The 19,784-nt window shown below is 46.2% G+C and overlaps 1 protein-coding gene across 1 annotated transcript; it reads left to right on the top strand.

Moving 5' to 3' along the window:
- The first annotated feature begins 1,803 nt into the window (after positions 1 to 1,803).
- Positions 1,804 to 14,359, top strand: sdf2l1 (stromal cell-derived factor 2-like 1). The gene is made up of 3 exons (XM_070888047.1): positions 1,804 to 2,060; positions 7,976 to 8,172; positions 12,677 to 14,359. The coding sequence occupies exons 1-3, from the start codon at positions 1,874 to 1,876 to the stop codon at positions 12,953 to 12,955; spliced, it is 663 nt and encodes a 220-aa protein (XP_070744148.1). The 5' UTR covers positions 1,804 to 1,873; the 3' UTR covers positions 12,956 to 14,359.
- The last annotated feature ends 5,425 nt before the right edge of the window (positions 14,360 to 19,784 follow it).

Below are 19,784 nucleotides of genomic sequence, written 5' to 3'. Positions count from 1 at the left end.
TTCATGCACAAGGTTCCTCTATACTGCAGCACTTTGCAATTTTTCTCCATTTACATTATAATAAACCTTGTGAACCTTCTCTGAACCATAACTCCCCTATTCTTCTTTGAAATAGTGCCATGGGATCTTTGAATGCCCACCTGAGCGCGCAGACGGGGCCTCAGTTTAACGTCCTATCCGAAAGAGGGCCCCTCCAACAGTGCTCTCTCAGTACTGCCCCTCTGACAGTGCAACACTCCCTCAGCACTGTCCCTCCGACAGTGCGGCACTCCCTCAGTACTGCCCCTCCGACAGTGCGGCACTCCCTCAGTACCGCCCCTCCGACAGTGCGGCGCTCCCTCAGCACCGCCCCTCCGACAGTGCGGCGCTCCCTCAGCACCGCCCCTCCGATATTGCGGCGCTCCCTCAGTACCGCCCCTCCGACAGTGCGGCGCTCCCTCAGCACCGCCCCTCCGACAGTGCGGCGCTCCCTCAGTACCGCCCCTCCGACAGTGCGGCGCTCCATCCGACAGTGCGGCACTCCCTCAGTACTGCCCCTCCGACAGTGCAGGGCTCCCTCAGTACTGCCCCTCCGACAGTGCGGCACTCCCTCAGTACCGTCCCTCCGACAGTGCGGCGCTCCCTCAGTACTGCCCCTCCCACAGTGCGGCGCTCCCTCATTACTGCCCCTCCCACAGTGCGGCGCTCCCTCAGTACTGCCCCTCCGACAGTGCGGCGCTCCCTCATTACTGCCCCTCCCACAGTGCGGCGCTCCCTCATTACTGCCCCTCCGACAGTGCGGCGCTCCCTCATTACTGCCCCTCCGACAGTGCGGCGCTCCCTCAGTACTGCCCCTCCCACAGTGCGGCGCTCCCTCAGTACTGCCCCTCCGACAGTGCGGGGCTCCCTCATTACTGCCCCTCCGACAGTGCGGCGCTCCCTCAGTACTGCCCCTCCCACAGTGCGGCGCTCCCTCAGTACTGCCCCTCCGACAGTGCGGGGCTCCCTCATTACTGCCCCTCCGACAGTGCGGCGCTCCCTCAGTACTGCCCCTCCGACAGTACTGTCCCTCCGACAACGCAGTGTGGCACTCCCTCAGTACCGCCCCTCCGACAGTGCGGCGCTCCCTCAGTACCGCTCCTCCGACAGTGCGGCGCTCCCTCAGTACTGCACTGGGAGAGTCAGCCTGAGGTCCCTGGAGCGGGATTGACCCGAGGCGGGAGTGCTGCCCGCTGAGCCAGGGCTGACTGTGGGAGGGGTGTTTGGGCCCTGGGCGGTGGGAAGTCAGCGGCTGCATCTCCTGGAGCATCTTCTCTGAAGGTCGGCCGGCCAGAAAACTCACCAGCCATTGGTTTTCCTCTTGACCGACGGCTCCTCCGCAACATCCAATCGGAAAAGGCGACGTGTGACCCAACGTGTGCTTGGTTTCGCCCCCAGCCAGCGCGGAAGGGGGGGGGGGGGCGGGTCGAACATCCAATGATATGTGAGGGCTGCAGCCCAGCATTGATTGACACGGCCAACGCACCAATAGCAAGGCTCGTAGTCAGCGCGCGACTCTCGGTGTGAGGCGGGGTGGGTGGGGGGAAGGGAGGACGGCCAACTCGTCCGCCGCCGGCTGCGGTCCCGCCTCCCTGTCAGGTGCTGGCAGCCGCTGGTTGGTTGAGCTGTGCCGGCGCGCGCGAGTGGTGGGCGAGGCGGGGCGGGCTTGGCAGCTGCTGATTGGTTGAGCGCGAGAGGTGGGCGGGACGTTGGCGGCGCGCGGTGGGAGGGCTGGCAGCCACTGATTGGTTGAGCGGTGCGGTGCTTTTCGAGCGGGCGCACGAGCGGTGGGCGGGGCGTTGCCGGGAGCGCGGGCTGGGAAAAGGAACGACAACAAACGGCCGCTCGTCGCGCCATGGTCAGGGTCGCTGCCCCAGCGTGGAGCTCCGGCCTGGTGCTCGCCCTGTGCGCGCTGCTCGCCGCGGCCTCGGCCTCGGTCTCCGCCTCCGCGCTGCACTACGTGACTTGCGGCTCCGTGGTCAAGCTGCTCAACAACCAGCACGACGTCCGCCTGCATTCGCACGATGTGAAGTACGGCTCGGGTAAGCAGCGCCCGAGTCTCCCTCCCCCCCCCCCCAACCCCCGGGTGGCCGCGCTCCTTGACACCGCGGCGGCGATGCCCCCCACAGGCGAATAGCTCTTCAATCGCCGGCTATATTCTACACGGGGTGGCACCACTGCCGCTGCTTTCGTAGCCTCGCTCATTGGATAGTGATCAGGAACTTGACCCATATCCCGCCCCCCCCCCCCCAACCTCCCTGGGGCAATGCTGCCAATTGCAGTACCCCCCCCTCCCTGGGGCATTGGTGCCAATTGCAGCACCCCCCCCCCCTCCCTGGGGCATTAGTGTCAATTGCAAACCCCCCTCCCTGGGGCATTGGTGTCAATTGCAACACCCCCCCCCCCTTCCCTGGGGCATTGGTGTCAATTGCAAACCCCCCCCCACCCTTTCCCTGGGGCATTGGTGCCAATTGCAACACAGCCTCCCCCCTCCCTGGGGCATTGGTGCCAATTGCAGCACCCCACCCTCCCTGGGGCATTGGTGCCAATTGCAGCACCCCCACCTCCTTGGGACAATGCTGCCAATTGCTGCACCCCCCCCCCCCACCCTTCCTGGGGCATTGGTGCCAATTGCAGCACCCCCCCCCCCCACCCTTCCTGGGGCATTGGTGCCAATTGCAGCACCCCCACCTCCTTGGGACAATGCTGCCAATTGCTGCACCCCCTTCCCTGGGGCATTGGTACCATTTGCAGCACCCCTCCTCCCTGGGGCAATGGTGCCAGTTCTCGTACCCTACTCCTTATTTGGCCTAAGTTGTCTAACTCGGGGCAGGGCAGGGATTATATTGGGGACCTGTTCCGAATACGCGGCGCAGCCTCATGCTGGCTGCTTCACTTGTCAACTGAGCCCATCGGTTGCCTTTAACAATTCCTGTTAGTAATTTGTGTTAGCATTAATAATTGTCAGCATTGTGTGGAAGTAGGGGATGGAGAGGTCATGGAGTCGGAAGCTCAGCTCGGGGCCAAACAGGACGGCGCGGTTGAGAAGCGCCTGAGCCAGTGGTCGGGGAGTAGAGTCGGTGGCGAATGAACGGCGTTTGTTGCGGGGGCCGAAGACGATGGCCCATTGTAGGAAATTTCTGCTCATCGAGGAATGGATGTCGAATGTGCATTTTGACAACACGGACAGTGGAGGGGTTGAGAGAGGTGATTGTGAGGTGGAGCTGGGTGTTGTTACATGTGGAACAATGTTCCTGTTAAGCTATGTGGCCGCACAATGGCCTGGAGGTCCCGCAAAGTCCGCTCAGCAGCTTTTAAATGGAAACTTGGGTCGCGCAGCCGTACCAAAAAAAACTTAGCGGAGCATTGCTGTGGAGTCTGGCCTGTTTTCCACCTCTTTATTTCAAAGTACAGAATCTTCTTTCATATGGTAGCAGATCAAATGTCAATATCTAAGTCGGCTATCCAGGCCAAAGCTTCTGGTGCAGGCTGCCTGTGAATTCCCTCCGAGGGCAATGCTCAATGATGTGCTCCAGGGTCTGATTAGGAGCTCCACAGTCGCATACATAACATAAGAACATAAGAATTAGGAACAGGAGTAGGCCATCTAGCCCCTCGAGCCTGCTCCGCCATTCAACAAGATCATGGCTGATCTGGCCGTGGACTCGGCTCCACTTACCTGCCCGCTCCCCGTAACCCTTAATTCCCTTATTGGTTAAAAATCTATCTGTGACTTGAATACATTCAATGAGCTAGCCTCAACTGCTTCCTTGGGCAGAGAATTCCACAGATTCACAACCCTCTGGGAGAAGAAATTCCTTCTCAACTCGGTTTTAAATTGGCTCCCCCGTATTTTGAGGCTGTGCCCCCTAATTCTAGTCTCCCCGACCAGTGGAAACAACCTCTCTGCCTCTATCTTGTCTATCCCTTTCATTATTTTAAATGTTTCTATAAGATCCCCCCTCATCCTTCTGAACTCCCAACGAGTAAAGACCCAGTCTACTCCATCTATCATCATAAGGTAACCCCCTCATCTCTGGAATCAGCCGAGTGAATTGTCTCTGTACCCCCTCCAAAGCTAGTATATCCTTCCTTAAGTAAGGTGATCAAAACTGCACGCAGTACTCCAGGTGCGGCATGATGGGGATGCTTTAATCTTCCACCTATGGAGAAGGTGGCAGCATTGACCGTGACCGGTTCTGAGGCGGTTGATGGTTGCCCACTGTTTGCGAGGAAAGATTGATCCTTCAGGTTGTACTGCGGGCTCCTCCTATAAGGAATCCATTCCGTATGTCACAGTTCTTCCAGGCATTTCGCTGTCGGTCATAATAAGAGGCACTTGTTCTAAAGGTATCTGGTTAATGAAGCTCCAATCAAGAGTTTTACTTATAATCCAGCAGTTAGGGAATAATTTGTTCAACCTTCAGTGAAGCTGGAATGTTACAGTTGGCAATGAGTTCTGATGGTGTGATTGAAAGAACACTTGGTCCCTGATGGAGTAACCTGTTCCCTTGCTGCAAGGAGACCTGTACAAGTGACTTTGAATTCATTCCAGAATTCTGTGTTCTGATTCAAATCAAAAGTATTTAAATAAGCAGTGGATACGATCTGCTTCTTGGATAGAATTTTTCTAACCGGAATATCTTGGGCGCAGGTGCCTGACCACAAAAACGCGGCAGATTAAAAGCTTATCGCCAGAAAGAATCAGTTTGTAAAGTTGTTTCTTTAAATGGACTTTGTTTGAATTCAGCACAGATTACAATATCCAAATTGGGAGGCAAAATGCAAGAAGATGTTAAAACACCTGTATAAATGGCAAATTAATTCCAATATAGATAACTGTGAGGTTGTACATTTTGGTAGGAGGAATAGAATTGAAAAGCAGAACAGTTGTGTTAGACTTGTATAGAACCTTGAATAGACCACTTTTGGAGTACTGTGCAAACTTCTGGTCCCCATATTACAAAATGGATATAGAGGTACTGGAGAAGGTGCAAAAATAGATTTGCAAGGATGATGCCAGAAGTTGTACCTATCGGGAAAGATTGAACGGGCTGGTGCTCTTTTCTTTCGAAAAGCGAAGGTTAAGGGGTGACCTGATAGAGGTCTTTAAGATTATGAAAGAGTTTGATAGGGTAGGCATAGAGAAGGTGTTTCCACTTGTAGGGGAGACCAAAATTGGGGTCATAAATGTAAGATAGTGACAAATAAATCCAATAGGGAATTCAGCAGAAAGTTCTTTACCCTGAAAGTGGTTAGAATGTGGAACTCGCTACCACGTGGAGTATTTTCTTACAGTAGAGTAGACACATTGAACAGACTCCCAGAGAAGGTAGTCGATTAGTAGTCCGTCGACATCTTTAAAGGAGAATTAAGCTGTTCAGAAAGGCATTTGAAGGTTATAGAAATAGTAACTACTTGCACTGTTGAATTATTTTGGGGGTGGTTATTATTAAAGCAGGAATCAGCAAGTGATGTTGGTGACGGCAGCGGTGAGGTCCATGGTAAAATAATGGTGTTACCTATGGATGGTGTTGGCTCATTGAACCTTTTATTGCTCCAGGTTTTACATTCTGAAGTGTGAATGTAGAGTTGAGCTTATTCTGGATCATTCGGCAAATGTGTTTTTTTTTCTTGTGCTATCTTTGGGGTTGCTTGCTTTATTGCTCTTCCCCTTTTTCTGTTTCATGCAGATGTTTAATCATTTGAATAAGCGCTTCCTGGTAGTGTTAGTAACGTGAAACTCCCGACTCATTGAATCAAATCTTTGTTTTCAGATTTTACAGATTGGTAAAACTTTTCATGCAAAAAAAAAATGAATGCAAAACTTGTGTAGTTTAATTACATTTTTGTAAGCTTTGCAAGATTTGAATCCAGGTTTCATGTAGAGATACAGGATGTGATGTGATCATTAATGTTAGTGCTGCATTCGGAGAGAGAGAGTTTCTTTTTATATACTGTCGCCTTTTATATTACTGGCAACTGTGGAAAGATTCTTAACAGCCAGGCCATCCATTTAATTTTTTAGTTTGCATTCCATGATGCTGAAATGCTATTAAGATGTGAACTATTTACCATATATATCTCAACTGTACATTAACATCTCTAGTATGCTACATGTTCAGTTCTGGCTGCCTTTTGCTCATATTTGGTTTGAGACCTGTTTCCTGGAACGTACAGCCCTATGCGTGCTGCTTTGCAGCCCCATTTCCCCACTCGATGCTTTCAGTCTCCATTTGTCTCAAGACTGAAGGGAAGGAGTGCTTCCTGCCCCTCTCGCCAGCTTCCCTGCCCTTGAAAGCCCACAGACTCCTGCAACCCCTCCTGCTTCTGCCCCGACACGCCAATCTGCTGTCCTCCTAAGGTCCCTTGTGTACAGTTTTGGTCTCCTTACCTAAGGAAGGATATACTTGCCATAGAGGGAGTGCAACGAAGGTTCACCAGACTGATTCCTGGGACGGGTTGGATTATCCTATGAGGAGAGATTGAGTAGACCAGGCCTATATTCTCTAGAGTTTAGAAGATCTCATTGAAATATTCTAAATTCTTACAGGGTAGATGCAGGGACGATGTTTTCACTGGCTGAGGAGTCTAGAACCAGGGGTCGCAGTCTTAGAATAAGGGATCGGTCATTTAGGACCGAGATGAGGAGAAACTTCTTTACTCAGAGGGTGGTGAATCTTTTGAATTCTCTACCCCAGAGGGCTGTGGCGGCTCAGTCGTTGAGTATATTCAAGACAGAGATCAATAGATTTTTGGATATTAAGGGAATCAAGGGATTGAAACGTAGAAAATAGATGCAGGAGTGGGCCATTTGGCCCTTTGAGCCTGCACCGCCATTCAATATGATCATGGCTCATCATTCACCTCAGTACCCCTTTCCTGCTTTCTCTCCACACCCCTTGATTCCTTCAGCCGTAAGGGCCATATCTAACACTCTCTTGAATATATCCAATGAACTGGCCTCAACAACTGTCTGCGGTAGGAAATTCCACAGGTTAATAACTCTGCGTGAAGAAGTTTCTCCTCATCTCAGTCCTAAATGGCTTACCCCTTATCCTTAGATTATGTCCTCTGGTTTTGGACTTTCCCAACATTGGGAACATTCTTCCTGCATCTAACCTGTCCAATCCCGTCAAGAGTTTTATATGTTTCTATGAGATCTCCTCTCATCCTTCTTAACTCCAGTGAATACAGGCCCAGTCAATCCAGTCTCTCCTCATGGGGATATGGGGATAGTGCAGGAAAGTGGAGTTGAGGTAGATGATCAGCCATGATCTTGTTGAATGGTGGAGCAGGCTCGAGGGGCCAAATGGCCTGCTCCTGCTCCTATTTCTTATGTCCCTCTTAAGCGCTCCGTCTTATGATTACTTACAGGGTTTTGTGATCCCAGGTATAATATCCCTCCACTCCCCACTCCAATAAGTGCTGCCAGTGCCCAGCCTTCTGTAAAAATTCTCTCTGGTTCAATTGTTTATTCCCAGAGCTCTACATTCTTTTCATCCCGTGAATACTCCCATGTTCGTTCCTCTTCTCTGGCCATGGGTAGCGCTTTCCATTCCAGTACTTCAGGATTGTCACAGGTTTAATTTTACACAAAGTATTTCTCTTAATAACTATGTATGATCACCAACGTAAGTGTATTAAGATCAGAAGGGAGAGCTTTGGGGTTCCGTCCTCTGCCTGCAATGAATTAACGGAGTGATGTGAGGATTGAGTTTGGCTGATTTCATCTCTTTCCCGCCCCACTCGCCTTCTCCAGTTGTCGAGGCTCACACATTGAATAATAACGGTGAAGAGAGGGGAGGAATAAATGTGGAATAATCTTTACAAAATGGCTATATAATTTACACTTTACATATTTTGAAGTTGTAATTGTTTCCTAGCCTTTTTATAATTTTCAAAGCTGTTTTTAAAATCTTATTTATGCTGTGATCACTCTCTTAATTCTCAAAAGGAAGTGGCCAGCAGTCTGTGACTGGGGTGGAGTTGTCAGATGACAGCAACAGCTACTGGACAGTGAGAGGAAAACCAGGCCAGGTTTGTCAGCGAGGAAAACCCATCAAATGTGGACAATTGATACGACTGACACACGTCAACACTGGAAGGAACTTGCACAGTCACCACTTTGTGTCCCCACTCTCTGGAAACCAGGTACAATAATTTTAAGAAGTGCCGAGAGGCTGGATTTCAATGTTTAGCATCTGGAGCATGGCAGCTGAAATCATTGCTTTGGTTATAAATAGTGGTCCTGAAATTCAGATGTCCCGGGTCCATACGAAGTTTCTACGGATCCGGGAAGGCATTGGAAAAACTGGTTTTCAGCGCACAACGCGCATGCGCTGAAAACCGGCTTTTCCGACCTGCCCAGCTGGAGCTCGACAGGTCTTGCCCGTGCGATAAGTTCTCATGCAAAATTCCGACTTTTAAGAGATCTGCCCAGGAATAGGGCACGAAAGTTCTGCGTGAGATAAAGCAGCCGTACAGCCTGCATTCTGTGCGCATCTACCTGAAACTTTGCTTCAAACAGCTCAATAGCTTTCAGCATAAGCAGCAGTCGATGCTGAGGAGTTCTGCAAAATAAAAGCTTAACACAAGCTAAATAAACAGCAGGAAATGGAAACAAGCAGCTTCCTCTCAAAGTAATGAGAGATTCAAATCTTCCAACTTTTATAACATTTGAGGTAACATAGAAAGATAGAAATTAGGTGCAGGAGTAGGCCATTCGGCCCTTTGAGCCAGCACCACCATTCAATAAGATCATGGCTGATCATTCAACCTCAGTACCCCTTTCCTGCTTTCTCTCCATACCCCTTGATCCCTTTAGCTGTAAGGGCCATATCTAACTCCCTTTTGAATATATCTAACGAACTGGCCTCACCAACTTTCTGTGGAAGAGAATTCCACAGGTTAACAACTCTCCTGAGTGAAGAAGTTTCTCCTCATCTCGGTCCGAACTGGCTTACCCCTTATCCTTAAACTGTGACCCCTGGTTCGGGAACATTCTTCCTGCCTCTAATCTGTCCAGTCCGGTCAGAATTTTATATGTTTCGATGAGATCCCCTCTCATTCTTCTAAACTTCAGTGATTACAATCCCAGTTGATCCAGTCTCTCCTCATATGTCAGTCCTGCTATCCCGGGAATCAGTCTGGTGAACCTTCGCTGCACTCACTCAATAGCAAGAACATCCTTCCTCAGATTAGGAGGCCAAAACTGAACACAATATTCCAGGTGTGGCCTCACCAAGGCCCTGTACAACTGCAGTAAGACCTCCCTGCTCCTGTACTCAAATCCCCTAGCTATGAAGGCCAACATACCATTTACCTTTTTCACCACCTGCTGTACCTGCATGCCAACTTTCAGTGACTGATGTACCATGACACCCAGGTCTCATCCCTTTTCCTAATCTGTCACCATTCAGATAATATTCTGCCTCCCTGTTTTTGCCACCAAAGTGGATAATCTTACATTTATCCATCTGCCATGCATTTGCCCATTCACCTAACCTGTCCAAGTCCCCCTGCAGCCTCTTGGCATCCTCCTCACAGTTCTCACCGCCATCCAGCTTAGTGTCATTTGCAAACTTGGAGATATTACACTCAATTCCTTCATCTAAATCATTAATGTATATTGTAAATAGCTGGGGTCCCAGCACTGAACCCTGCGGCACCCCACTAGTCACTGCCTGCCGTTTTGAAAAGGACCCATTTATTCTGACTCTCTGCTTCCTGTCTACCAACCAGTTCTCTATCCACGTTAATACATTATCCCCAATACCATGTGCTTTAATTTTGCACACTAATCCCTTGTCAAAAGCCTTTTGAAAGTCCAACTACACCACATCCACTAGTTCTCCCTTGTCCACTCTACTAGTTACATCCTCAAAAAATTCTAGAAGATTTGTCAAGCACGATTTCCCTTTCATAAATCCATGCTGACTTGGACCGATCCTGTCACTGCTTTCCAAATGCGCTGCTATTTCATCTTTAATAATTGATTCCAACATTTTCCCCACCACCGATGTCAGGCTAACCGGTTTATAATTCCCTGTTTTCTCTCTCCCTCCTTTCTTAAAAAGTGGTGTTACATTAGCTACCCTCCAGTCCATAGGAACTGATTCGGAGTCAATAGAATATTGGAAAATGATCACCAATGCATCCACTATTTCTAGGGGCAGTTCCTTAAGTAAGCTGGGATGCAGTCTATCAGGCACTGGGGATTTATCGGCCTTCAGTCCCATCAATTTCCCCAACACAATTTCCTGACTAATAAGGATTTCACTTCTTCCTTCTCGCTAGACCCTCAGACCCCTAGTATTTCCGGAAGGCTATTCGTGTCTTCCTTAGTGAAGACAGAACCAAAGTATTTGTTCAATTGGTCTGCCATTTCTTTGTTCCTCATTATAAATTCACCTGCAAGGGACCCTGCAGTCAAGGGTTGTCTTCACTAACCTTTTTCTCTTCCCATATCTATAGAAGCTTTTGCTGTCAGTTTTTATGTTCCCTGCAAGCTTCCTCATACTCTATGTTCCCCCTCCTAATTGAACCCTTTGTCCTCCTCTGCTGGATTCTAAATTTCTCCCAGTCCTCAGGTTTGCTGCTTTTTCTGGCCAATTTATATGCCTCTTCCTTGGATTTAACACTTTCCCTAATTTCCCTTGTTAGCCACGGTTGATCCACCTTCCTCGTTTTATTTTTACTCCAGAGAGGGATGTACAATTGTTGAAGTTCATCCATGTGATCTATAAATGTCTGCCATTGCCTATCCTTTAAGTATGATTTGCCAGTCTATTCTAGCCATCGTCTCATACCATCGAAGTTACCTTTCCTTAAGTTCAGGACCCTAGTCTCTGAATTAACTGTGCCACTCTCCATCTCAATAAAGAATTCTACCATATTATAGTCACTCTTCCCCAAGGGGCCTCGCATAACAAGATTGCTAATTAGTCCTCTCTCATTACACAACACCCAGTCCAGGATAGCCAGCTCACTAGTTGGTTCCTCAACATATTGGTCTAGAAAACCATCCTAATACACTCCAGGAAATCCTCCTCCATAGTATTGCTACCAGTTTGGTTAGCCCAATCTATATGTAGATTAAAGTCACCCATGATAATTGCCGTACCTTTATTGCACGCATCCCTAATTTCTTGTTTGATGCTGTCCCCAACCTCACTACTACTGTTTGGTCGTCTGTACACAACTCCCACTAGTGTTTTCTGCCCTTTGGTATTCCGCAGCCCAACCATACAGATTCCACATCATCGAAGCTAATGTCCTTCCTTACTATTGTGTTAATTTTCTCTTTAACCAGCAATGCTACCCACCTCCTTTTCCTTTGTCTATCCTTCCTGAATGTTGAATGCCCCTGGATGTTGAGTTCCCAGCCTTGGTCATCCTGGAGCCATGTCTCTGTAAACCCAATTATATCATATTTGTTAATAGCTGCCTGCGCAGTTAATTTGTCCACCTTATTACAAATACTCCTTGCATTGAGAGACGCAGCCTTCAGGCTTGTCTTTTTAACACTCTTTGTCGAGATACGTTGTTGTCTATGATCAACTTTAAAGTCAGGCACTCGGTACCTAGCTCAGCAATTGTGTTGAGATAGAATGCTTTCCAAGGGTAATGCAGAATGTAGAGGATGGCTTCTCGAGAATAATAGTGCAAAGGCTATCCAGCAATTGTAGTGAGTCAAAAAATATGGCCAAAAGTTTCCACAAACAATCTTCATTGAACAGTGTACTTTCAACCACATATTTCCACCTTGGTGAGTGGGTCCTGACAAACTGCACCTTTTACATAGAGGCTCAGCTTCTCAAATGGATGGGAGGGCAGGAGTTTTGGAATTTAGGACAAGTGCTGTCATCCCATCCTAATTCTGTCATTTGTATGCTGCTGCACTAGGAGGGCAGTTGCTTCTTCAATGTGTTCTGTCATACATCAGCACAGCCAACAATTCCTGTCCCCGCCAACTTGCACCCTCCCCCAAACCAGAAATTTTGTGGCCATCAATCTTATAAACATTTTCTCCTTTCCTTTGTACATACAGTTTAGAAGTCGCTACTTTTTATTTGCTGGCCATGCTATTACACACTGCACAACCACGACCCGCTCAGAAATGCAAGACATTTTTAAAGTCTTTATATTGCTTTAATTAACTTTTAAAACTGTTAAAATGTTTAAAATAAATTAGACAATCTTTAAACTATTCTAAAAGATTAAAAAAATAATTGAAAAATCTCACCTGTCAAAATCTCTAAACCACCTGCAGCGCTGGTGGGAGGGGGTTTGGAGAGGATCGCAGTTCATGAAAGTTGTAAAAATTACGCTTAATGTACACAATGTGTGTACTGGTTGCTATGGTACAGAAATGAAGACATGGTCTGTTTTTGACCAATGATTGACACCAATAAAGTTGTAAAAACGGTTTGTATAACGTTGTTCCCCTTATAACACGTGACCTCCCTCACGTCCAGTAAAATCCCTTATTCGGCACAGGCCAGATTCTGAGGATGCCGGATAAGGGTGGTTCTACCTGTACCAGTCGTTCCCTACCCATATTCGTAATGGTGCTGGTTTCTACCACCTAGTTTATCTTGAGTTGACTTTCCTAGAGTATGAATAACTGCTAATCTTGTACTGTTTTACCACGTAGGAAGTAAGTGCTTTTGGTGAGAATGGAGAAGGAGATGACTTGGATGTCTGGATCGTGCAATGCAGCGGAACAAGTTGGAAGCGAGATGACTATGTGCGCTTCAAACACTCGGGCACTGGGGCCTTTCTAACAATAACAGGAGAGCAATATGGTCATCCAATCCGAGGCCAGCGTGAAGTTCACGGCACGTTCAGCCCCGATGTCGACAACTACTGGAAAGTAATGGAAGGTGTCTTTATCAAACCCAGCGCAGAGCCTTTCAAACACGATGAGCTATAGCTTTATTTTAATAACGTGTGGGAAGTAAGGAGGCCAGTAGGAAATATTGTGACATTGTGTTTGATTGACGAGTTACTTCATCTCGCCTTGAGTCATAGTTTGTAAAGTAAGAACATGATTGTACTGTACCTTTTTTCTATACTTGTTTAAATTTCTAAAGAAATGGGAATATATTTAAAACAAAGTTGTTTGCAAATGTAAAGATGCACACGTTTAACTTTATTTTTTTGCTTTAATTTTCAGTAGCATAAAAGTGATAAACTTGGAAAAATCAAGTATTGGAAGTGATCTGCATTTCAATGGTTTAATAATTCCAAGTGTTCCAAAGACCATTTGTCTTTCACCTCTTGCTCTTTCACCTCTTGCTCTTTCACCTCTTGCTCTTTCACCTCTTGCTCTTTCACCTCTTGCTCTTTCACCTCTTGCTCTTTCACCTCTTGCTCTTTCACCTCTTGCTCTTTCACCTCTTGCTCTTTCACCTCTTGCTCTTTCACCTCTTGCTCTTTCACCTCTTGCTCTTTCACCTCTTGCTCTTTCACCTCTTGCTCTTTCACCTCTTGCTCTTTCACCTCTTGCTCTTTCCTTGTCTTTTCTTTTCTCCTTTTTAGAACCACCTGCATTCTGCTGCAGTGATTTCCTGAATAGGGTGTGGAATTCACTTGCAGAAGACTGGCCATGGGCAGCACATTCCAGTTCAGCTGCTATCAGGACTTTGCCGTGTTGTCACAGGCTAAGTTACATATAGTGTGTCTCCTCATAGGCTGGGTATAAGTACCAGTAAGACCAGAAGGGAGAGCTAGATGCCATCAGTGAGTGAAAGATGATCTCCCTTTTATTATGTAGCAGTCCAGATGAAAGCAGTTGCTTTTCTGTTTTTCGACTTGCATTTCTAATGACTCTTTTGTAGGCTCCAAATTCAGTCCACGTACAAAGTATTTACAGCACAGAAACAGGCCATTCAGTTCAACAGGTCCTTGCGGTGTTTATGCTCCACACGAGACTCCTCCCATCCTTCATCTAACCCCCAATCAACATATCCTTCTATTTCCTTCTCCCCTGTGTGTCTGTGTAGCTTCCCTTTAAATTCATCTGTACTATTCGCCTCAACCACTCCGTGTTAGCGAGTTCCACGTTCTAACCACTCTCTGGGTAAAGGAGTTTCTCCTGAATTCCCTATTGGATTTGTTAGTGAATATCTTCTATTTAAGGTTGGGGTGTAGAATTTATCATGAGATGTCTTTATGCAAACAAAATGGTGACTACACTGCTAGATTAATCTGTTACGAGCTGTTGAGTTGCAGGACTGTTGTTTGTGATATGTCCAGCAGATTCGAATTGAATCGATCCATTTTTGTTATGAGTTGTTGAGAAACGCGAAAAAATAAATTTTATTTGGCTACTCTTCCCCAATGATCTGAGTTTGAGTAAAGCTGTTTTACATCCGTAGGCAATTCTTTCAGCTGGCTAAAAATATTCCAGTACAATGCCATCAAGTATTTAGCTGGAAAATACACACCATTTGTATCTCTATATTTAAAAAACAAGTAAATCTGCTGACCTTATGGCTTTATTGGGTAAGTACGCCACCTGGTGTGGCACCGAGTTTACATGCTAAGAAGTTTGATCTGTAGCTGTGTTGAGTGATCTATTGGGACGGTAGTTGGGACGGTACAATTGGCATCCGTGTTCCTGGGCTAGAAAGGGGGAAAATTCACTTGCGTTCGATTGGTATCTAACGACTCAGTGGAAAGTTTGTGTGTTGGGATAGATGTCTCCTATGGTGCCCTCCACAGACAAACATAAGAAATAGGAGCTGGAGTAGGCCATACGGCCCCTCAAGCCTGCTCCGCCATTCAATAAGATCATGGTCGATCATCGACCTCCACTTTCTCACCCGATTTTCATATCCCTTGATTCCCCTAGCCTCCAATAATCTAACTCTGCCTTGAATATATTCAGAGACTCAGCATCCACAGCCCTCTGGGGCAGATCATTCCAAAGATTCACAACCCTCTGAGTGAAGAAATTCCTCCTCGTCTCTGTCTTAAATGGCCGACCCCTTACTCTGGTTCTAGACACTCCAGCCAGTGGAAACAACCTCTCGGCATCTACTCTGTCAATCCCCTTCAGAATTTTGTACGTTTCACTGAAATCACCTATCATTCTTCTGAGAGTATAGGCCCATTGTACACAATCTCTCATCATAAGACAGCCCTCTCATTCCAGGAGCTATCTAGTGAATCTTCATTGCATCGCCTCCAAGACAAGTATATCCTTCCTTCGATTATGGAGATCAAATCCTGCCACCACTCCCAATTTTAGGTCATGTGAAGAATAGCCATTTGATTGTGGGACTGGAGGGCATCTGCCACCTGTGGAACTGTTTCCGACCTGAGCCGCGTTTCAGGAAAGAAGCAAATGGCAAAGTGGTGGGGGTGGGGGGGAGACACACCTGATTTCCCAACTTGAAACCTATTAGTGTTTGAGTCTAGATGCTAAAACTTGTTCTGTGGTTTAGCCTCAACTTCCTATACCTAGCCTTGAATAAATGGAAAATGCATGGACGGCTCCCATTTTTTTTAAAGGAATTGAAATTGAGAGAAAATGGCCACAAACAGAATAGTCGACTGAGGTCCTGCTCTGTGAGTATCTCTTGGGTGGTGTCATTGGAGTATAAACACTTGATTGCTTTTTTCAGTGAACCAAGTGAAGGGAGTCTTGCAGCAAGGATTTCACAGTATTGACATGGGGTAAAAAGCATAAAAAACATTTTCAGATACCCGCCTGTTGAGTTAGCTTTAATGTAGCCGCCATACAAACAGCCAACGAGAGTTTCCATGTTATTCGGACTGTAGGACGTTATACAGTGGTGATCCCCGGGGGTCGGTACTAGGACCAATGCTTTGCTTGATATATATTAATGATTTGGACTTGGGTGTACAGTGAGGGCACTTTCAAAATTTGCGAATGACACAAAACTTGTAAGTATAGAGAACGATGAGGAGGATAAGGAGAGACATAGACAAGGCTAGTGGAATGGCGGACACGTAGTCGATGAAGTTTAACTTAGAAAAGTGCAAAGTGATACATTTTGGTAGGACGAACGAGGAGAGGCAACATAAGCTAAAGAGTACAATTCTAAATGGGGTGCAGGAACAGAGACCTGGGGGTATGTATATGTGCACAAATTGCTGAAGGTCGGAGGATAGGTTGAGAGTGGTTCAAAAGCATATGCAATCATGGGCTTTATAAATAAAGGCATAGAGTTCAAAAGCAAGGAAGTTATGATGAACCTTTTATAAAACACGTGTTTGGCCACAACTGGAGTATTGTGTCCCGTTCTGGGCTGCGCACTTTAGGAAGGATGTGAAGGCCGTAGAGAGGGTGCAGAGAAGATTTACAATAATGGTTCTAGGGATGAGGGACTTTAGTTACCTGACTAGACTGACGAGGCTAGGTCTCCTTAGAGTAGACAATATTGAGAGGAGATTTGATAGAGGTGGTCAACATCATGAGGTTGTCTAGACAGAGTAGACAGAAACTGTTCCATTTGACAGAAGGGTTGAGAACCGACGGACACTGATTTAGGGTGATTGGCAGAAGATCCAAAGCTGACCGGAGGAAGGACTTTTTTACGCAGCGAGTGGTTAGGATCTGGAATACACTGCCCGAAAGGGTGGTGGAGGCAGACTCAATTGTGGCCTTAAAGAGAATTAGATAAGTACCTGAAGGGAGAACAAATTGCAGGGCTATGGAGAAAGGGGAGGGGCTTGGGAATAGCTTAAGATGTTCTTGCAGAGTGCTGGCCTGGGATCGATAGGCTGAATGGCTGTGCTGTAACGATTCTATGATTCTACGTGTATTGCAAATACTAGCCACTGGCTTCAGAAGCTGAAATAAGATTTTTAATGGTGGATTTAAGTTAATGGGTGGAAAATCAGGTTGGTTTGCTTATGGGTGGGTGCTCCGCCCTGACTCATTTTGCTGAACCCAGGTGATCCAATGTGCTCTGGTCCAGAAGCAGGCAGGTTTATCCCACTGCGTTTTGTAATTTGCTTTAGTTTAACAATGGGGCAAACCTTTTACATGATACCTTTTCTCTTTAGAGTAATCCTTTAGTCAGAGATTACCCTAGCCTGCTCAACAGCCTTCAGCCAAATTCACACAATGAGGTGTCAATACTATTACAAATGACCTTAAGGACTGTAGAAATGATTAGACTTGATAGAATTACATAGAGTGTACAGCACAGAAACAGACCATTTGGTCCAACGGGTCTGTGCCGGTGTTTATGCTCCATGCGCTCCTCCTCCCACCCCTCTACATCTAACCCCATCAGCATATCCTATTTGTTTCTCCCTCATGCACTTATCCACCTTAATCTTAAATGCAGCTATGTTATTTACCGCAACTATTCCATGTGCTAGCCTGTTCTCACCACTGGGTAAATGTTATTAACGTTGCAGGCATAAAAATTCCCAAGATGTATGTAGGAAATCAGGAACACTTGCTGACTGTGGTTTTCTGCTCTGGTGCATGTCAACCTGTGATTTTCTGCCCATTCATCTTAATTGCCTGAGCCACTGCAATATATCTGTATGAATTGAAGGTGGTAACTTGGGGGGGGGGGGTGTAAGTACTTTTACATTCAAAGTATTTATCGTTGGATCCATGCATATCTGTTTCTGAACCGAGTCAAACACGTGGTTGTTGTGCATTTGAAGTCAAGATCAAGTGTAGCTGTAATGTATTTGCTTCATGAATTCTTTGCTTAAGAATTCATAGCAACACATTGCTATTAAGAACTAATTGTTAAACCTTTGCTAATAAACCAATCACACTACACATTACCAGTTCATCCACCAGGCTCAGATCCACCTGCATCATTCTGAACCCAACTGGCTGGGGTTTTATTGAGTCTTGTGAATATTATGTGACTGGCTAAGCCCCTCACCTCAACAGCTCAACCAACCTGTGAGCATCCTCACAGGTGTATTCATTACAGTAGCCTTCAGGTGAAACAAGTTTGAAAGGTGGTGAATAATTGGACCAGGGCATGCATTCCGTCCTTTATTTTTGTGTGAATGTTCGATATTATCTATAATATATTGGCCTGGATTTTATGATCAGCGTTGTAGGAATAGCGCTCGCCGTTCACTATGCTGACAGCTGCCTACAAACCTTTCACGGACTTTTGAGCAGCGAATTGCTATGATTGGGGGTCTGATCCACGCTACACCCTCTACAGAGAATGTGTGGCATGTGAACCGATAAAGCAACAGTGTTACTCTTCAACCAATCAGATTAGTCTCTGCCAGTTACTGAGACACGCAGAGACTAAATCAGGAAGTATAAATTGGATTTAAATAATGTACAATAATCCAAAGTGAAAAAGATGGGATTAAGAGAGGGATAAAAGAGACAAAGAAAAGGTAAAAGAAAATATATTCTTTTATATCTCCAACACTAATTAAATTCTGAAGGGATGTGATTCCACACTTGTAAAATTAAATATTCAGTGGTTTGGCAGTAATTATGACTTAACACACTTTTAAAAATTCACTTGTGCCTGAATGCATCAGCCCTAATTATTTCTGTTGTGTTTAGTGGGTAAGTGCAGCAACCTCACACCGTACATGGATTTTAATGCCAAGTCTATCGGCGAGGTACTGTTGTAGCGCAGGCTGTGGAGGAGCAGGGTAACTCGGACATCAACTTCCGGATTTCCACGTTTAACTGCATACATGCATAGTCCCGGAAGTTGCTGTTCAATACAAACCTACTTACTTTTGCATCTGCTCCTGGGGAAAAAAAACTCTCTCCAAACTCTCTTACTACTGCACTTATCAACTCAAAACTGTCCAACCTTTGGCCCTTTTTTAACAATGACATTTCTGTAGCCACCGACCTGCTCAACCACACCCTCACCACCACCTTTGCTGTCCTAGTCCCTATTAAAAAGATTACTCTCCCACGCTGGCCGAACCCCCTGGTACTACCCTCATCTTCGCTCCCTCAAGTCAAACGGGCGCAGACTTGAACGGCTGTGGCGGACAACTGCTTTAGTCATTCACCGCCGATCTGGCTCGAACACACAAAACATCAGTTCCTACTCTTGTCTACGAAAACTGCTCACTATTCCAATAAAAGTTATTAATTTACTCCATAATAACAGTGAGCGCTGATAGCCTCACCATTATTATTAAAGCAAAATCCGGGCCACTAAATGTCACCTTTTCCATTATAAATGTGGGCTACCTATGTAAGCTAGTGACGAGGTAATCACACCCTCCTGCCAGTGATGTGTTTCACCAAGTACTGCCGTGATCGTCATTCGATTTGACCTTTTAGAAGTTGGCTTTTTTCATAATTTGGTTTCCTATTGATCCTGGAAAACAATGAGCACTGACCAGCAATCCATTGTCCAAATATTCAATAGGAAGTTCACTTTCTGAGTTTGAAATAAAATGTCTTGATATAATTTTCTTTAAGATCCTTGTGTGGGAGCCTGTGAGGTGTTTTGACAGGGAAGCTGATGATCCAGCACAGAGCACTATGAGTCAGTGTGGACCAAGTGGAAATGCAAGAAAGTGAGAAATAAAAATAGGAGCTTACTTCTATACTGTCAAAATTTCTGGGAGAAATATTCTCTCTCTTTTTTGACACATCCACTGAAGTCTTGCGTTTGTTTTGAAGAACTGACAATTTTATAGGCCCCAAAAGCCGCTGAATTGGCTTTGAAGCCTTTTGCTTTGGTGAAGTTTTGAAACCTGCAGATCTTGTATACCTGCTCAAAATTTTTTAAATGGTGACTGAACTGGGAAAGAGA

This window comes from Pristiophorus japonicus, chromosome 8, assembly GCF_044704955.1.
Source record: "Pristiophorus japonicus isolate sPriJap1 chromosome 8, sPriJap1.hap1, whole genome shotgun sequence".
Classification (NCBI taxonomy): Eukaryota; Metazoa; Chordata; class Chondrichthyes; family Pristiophoridae; genus Pristiophorus; species Pristiophorus japonicus.
This window is presented reverse-complemented; position numbering and strand designations above follow the sequence as displayed.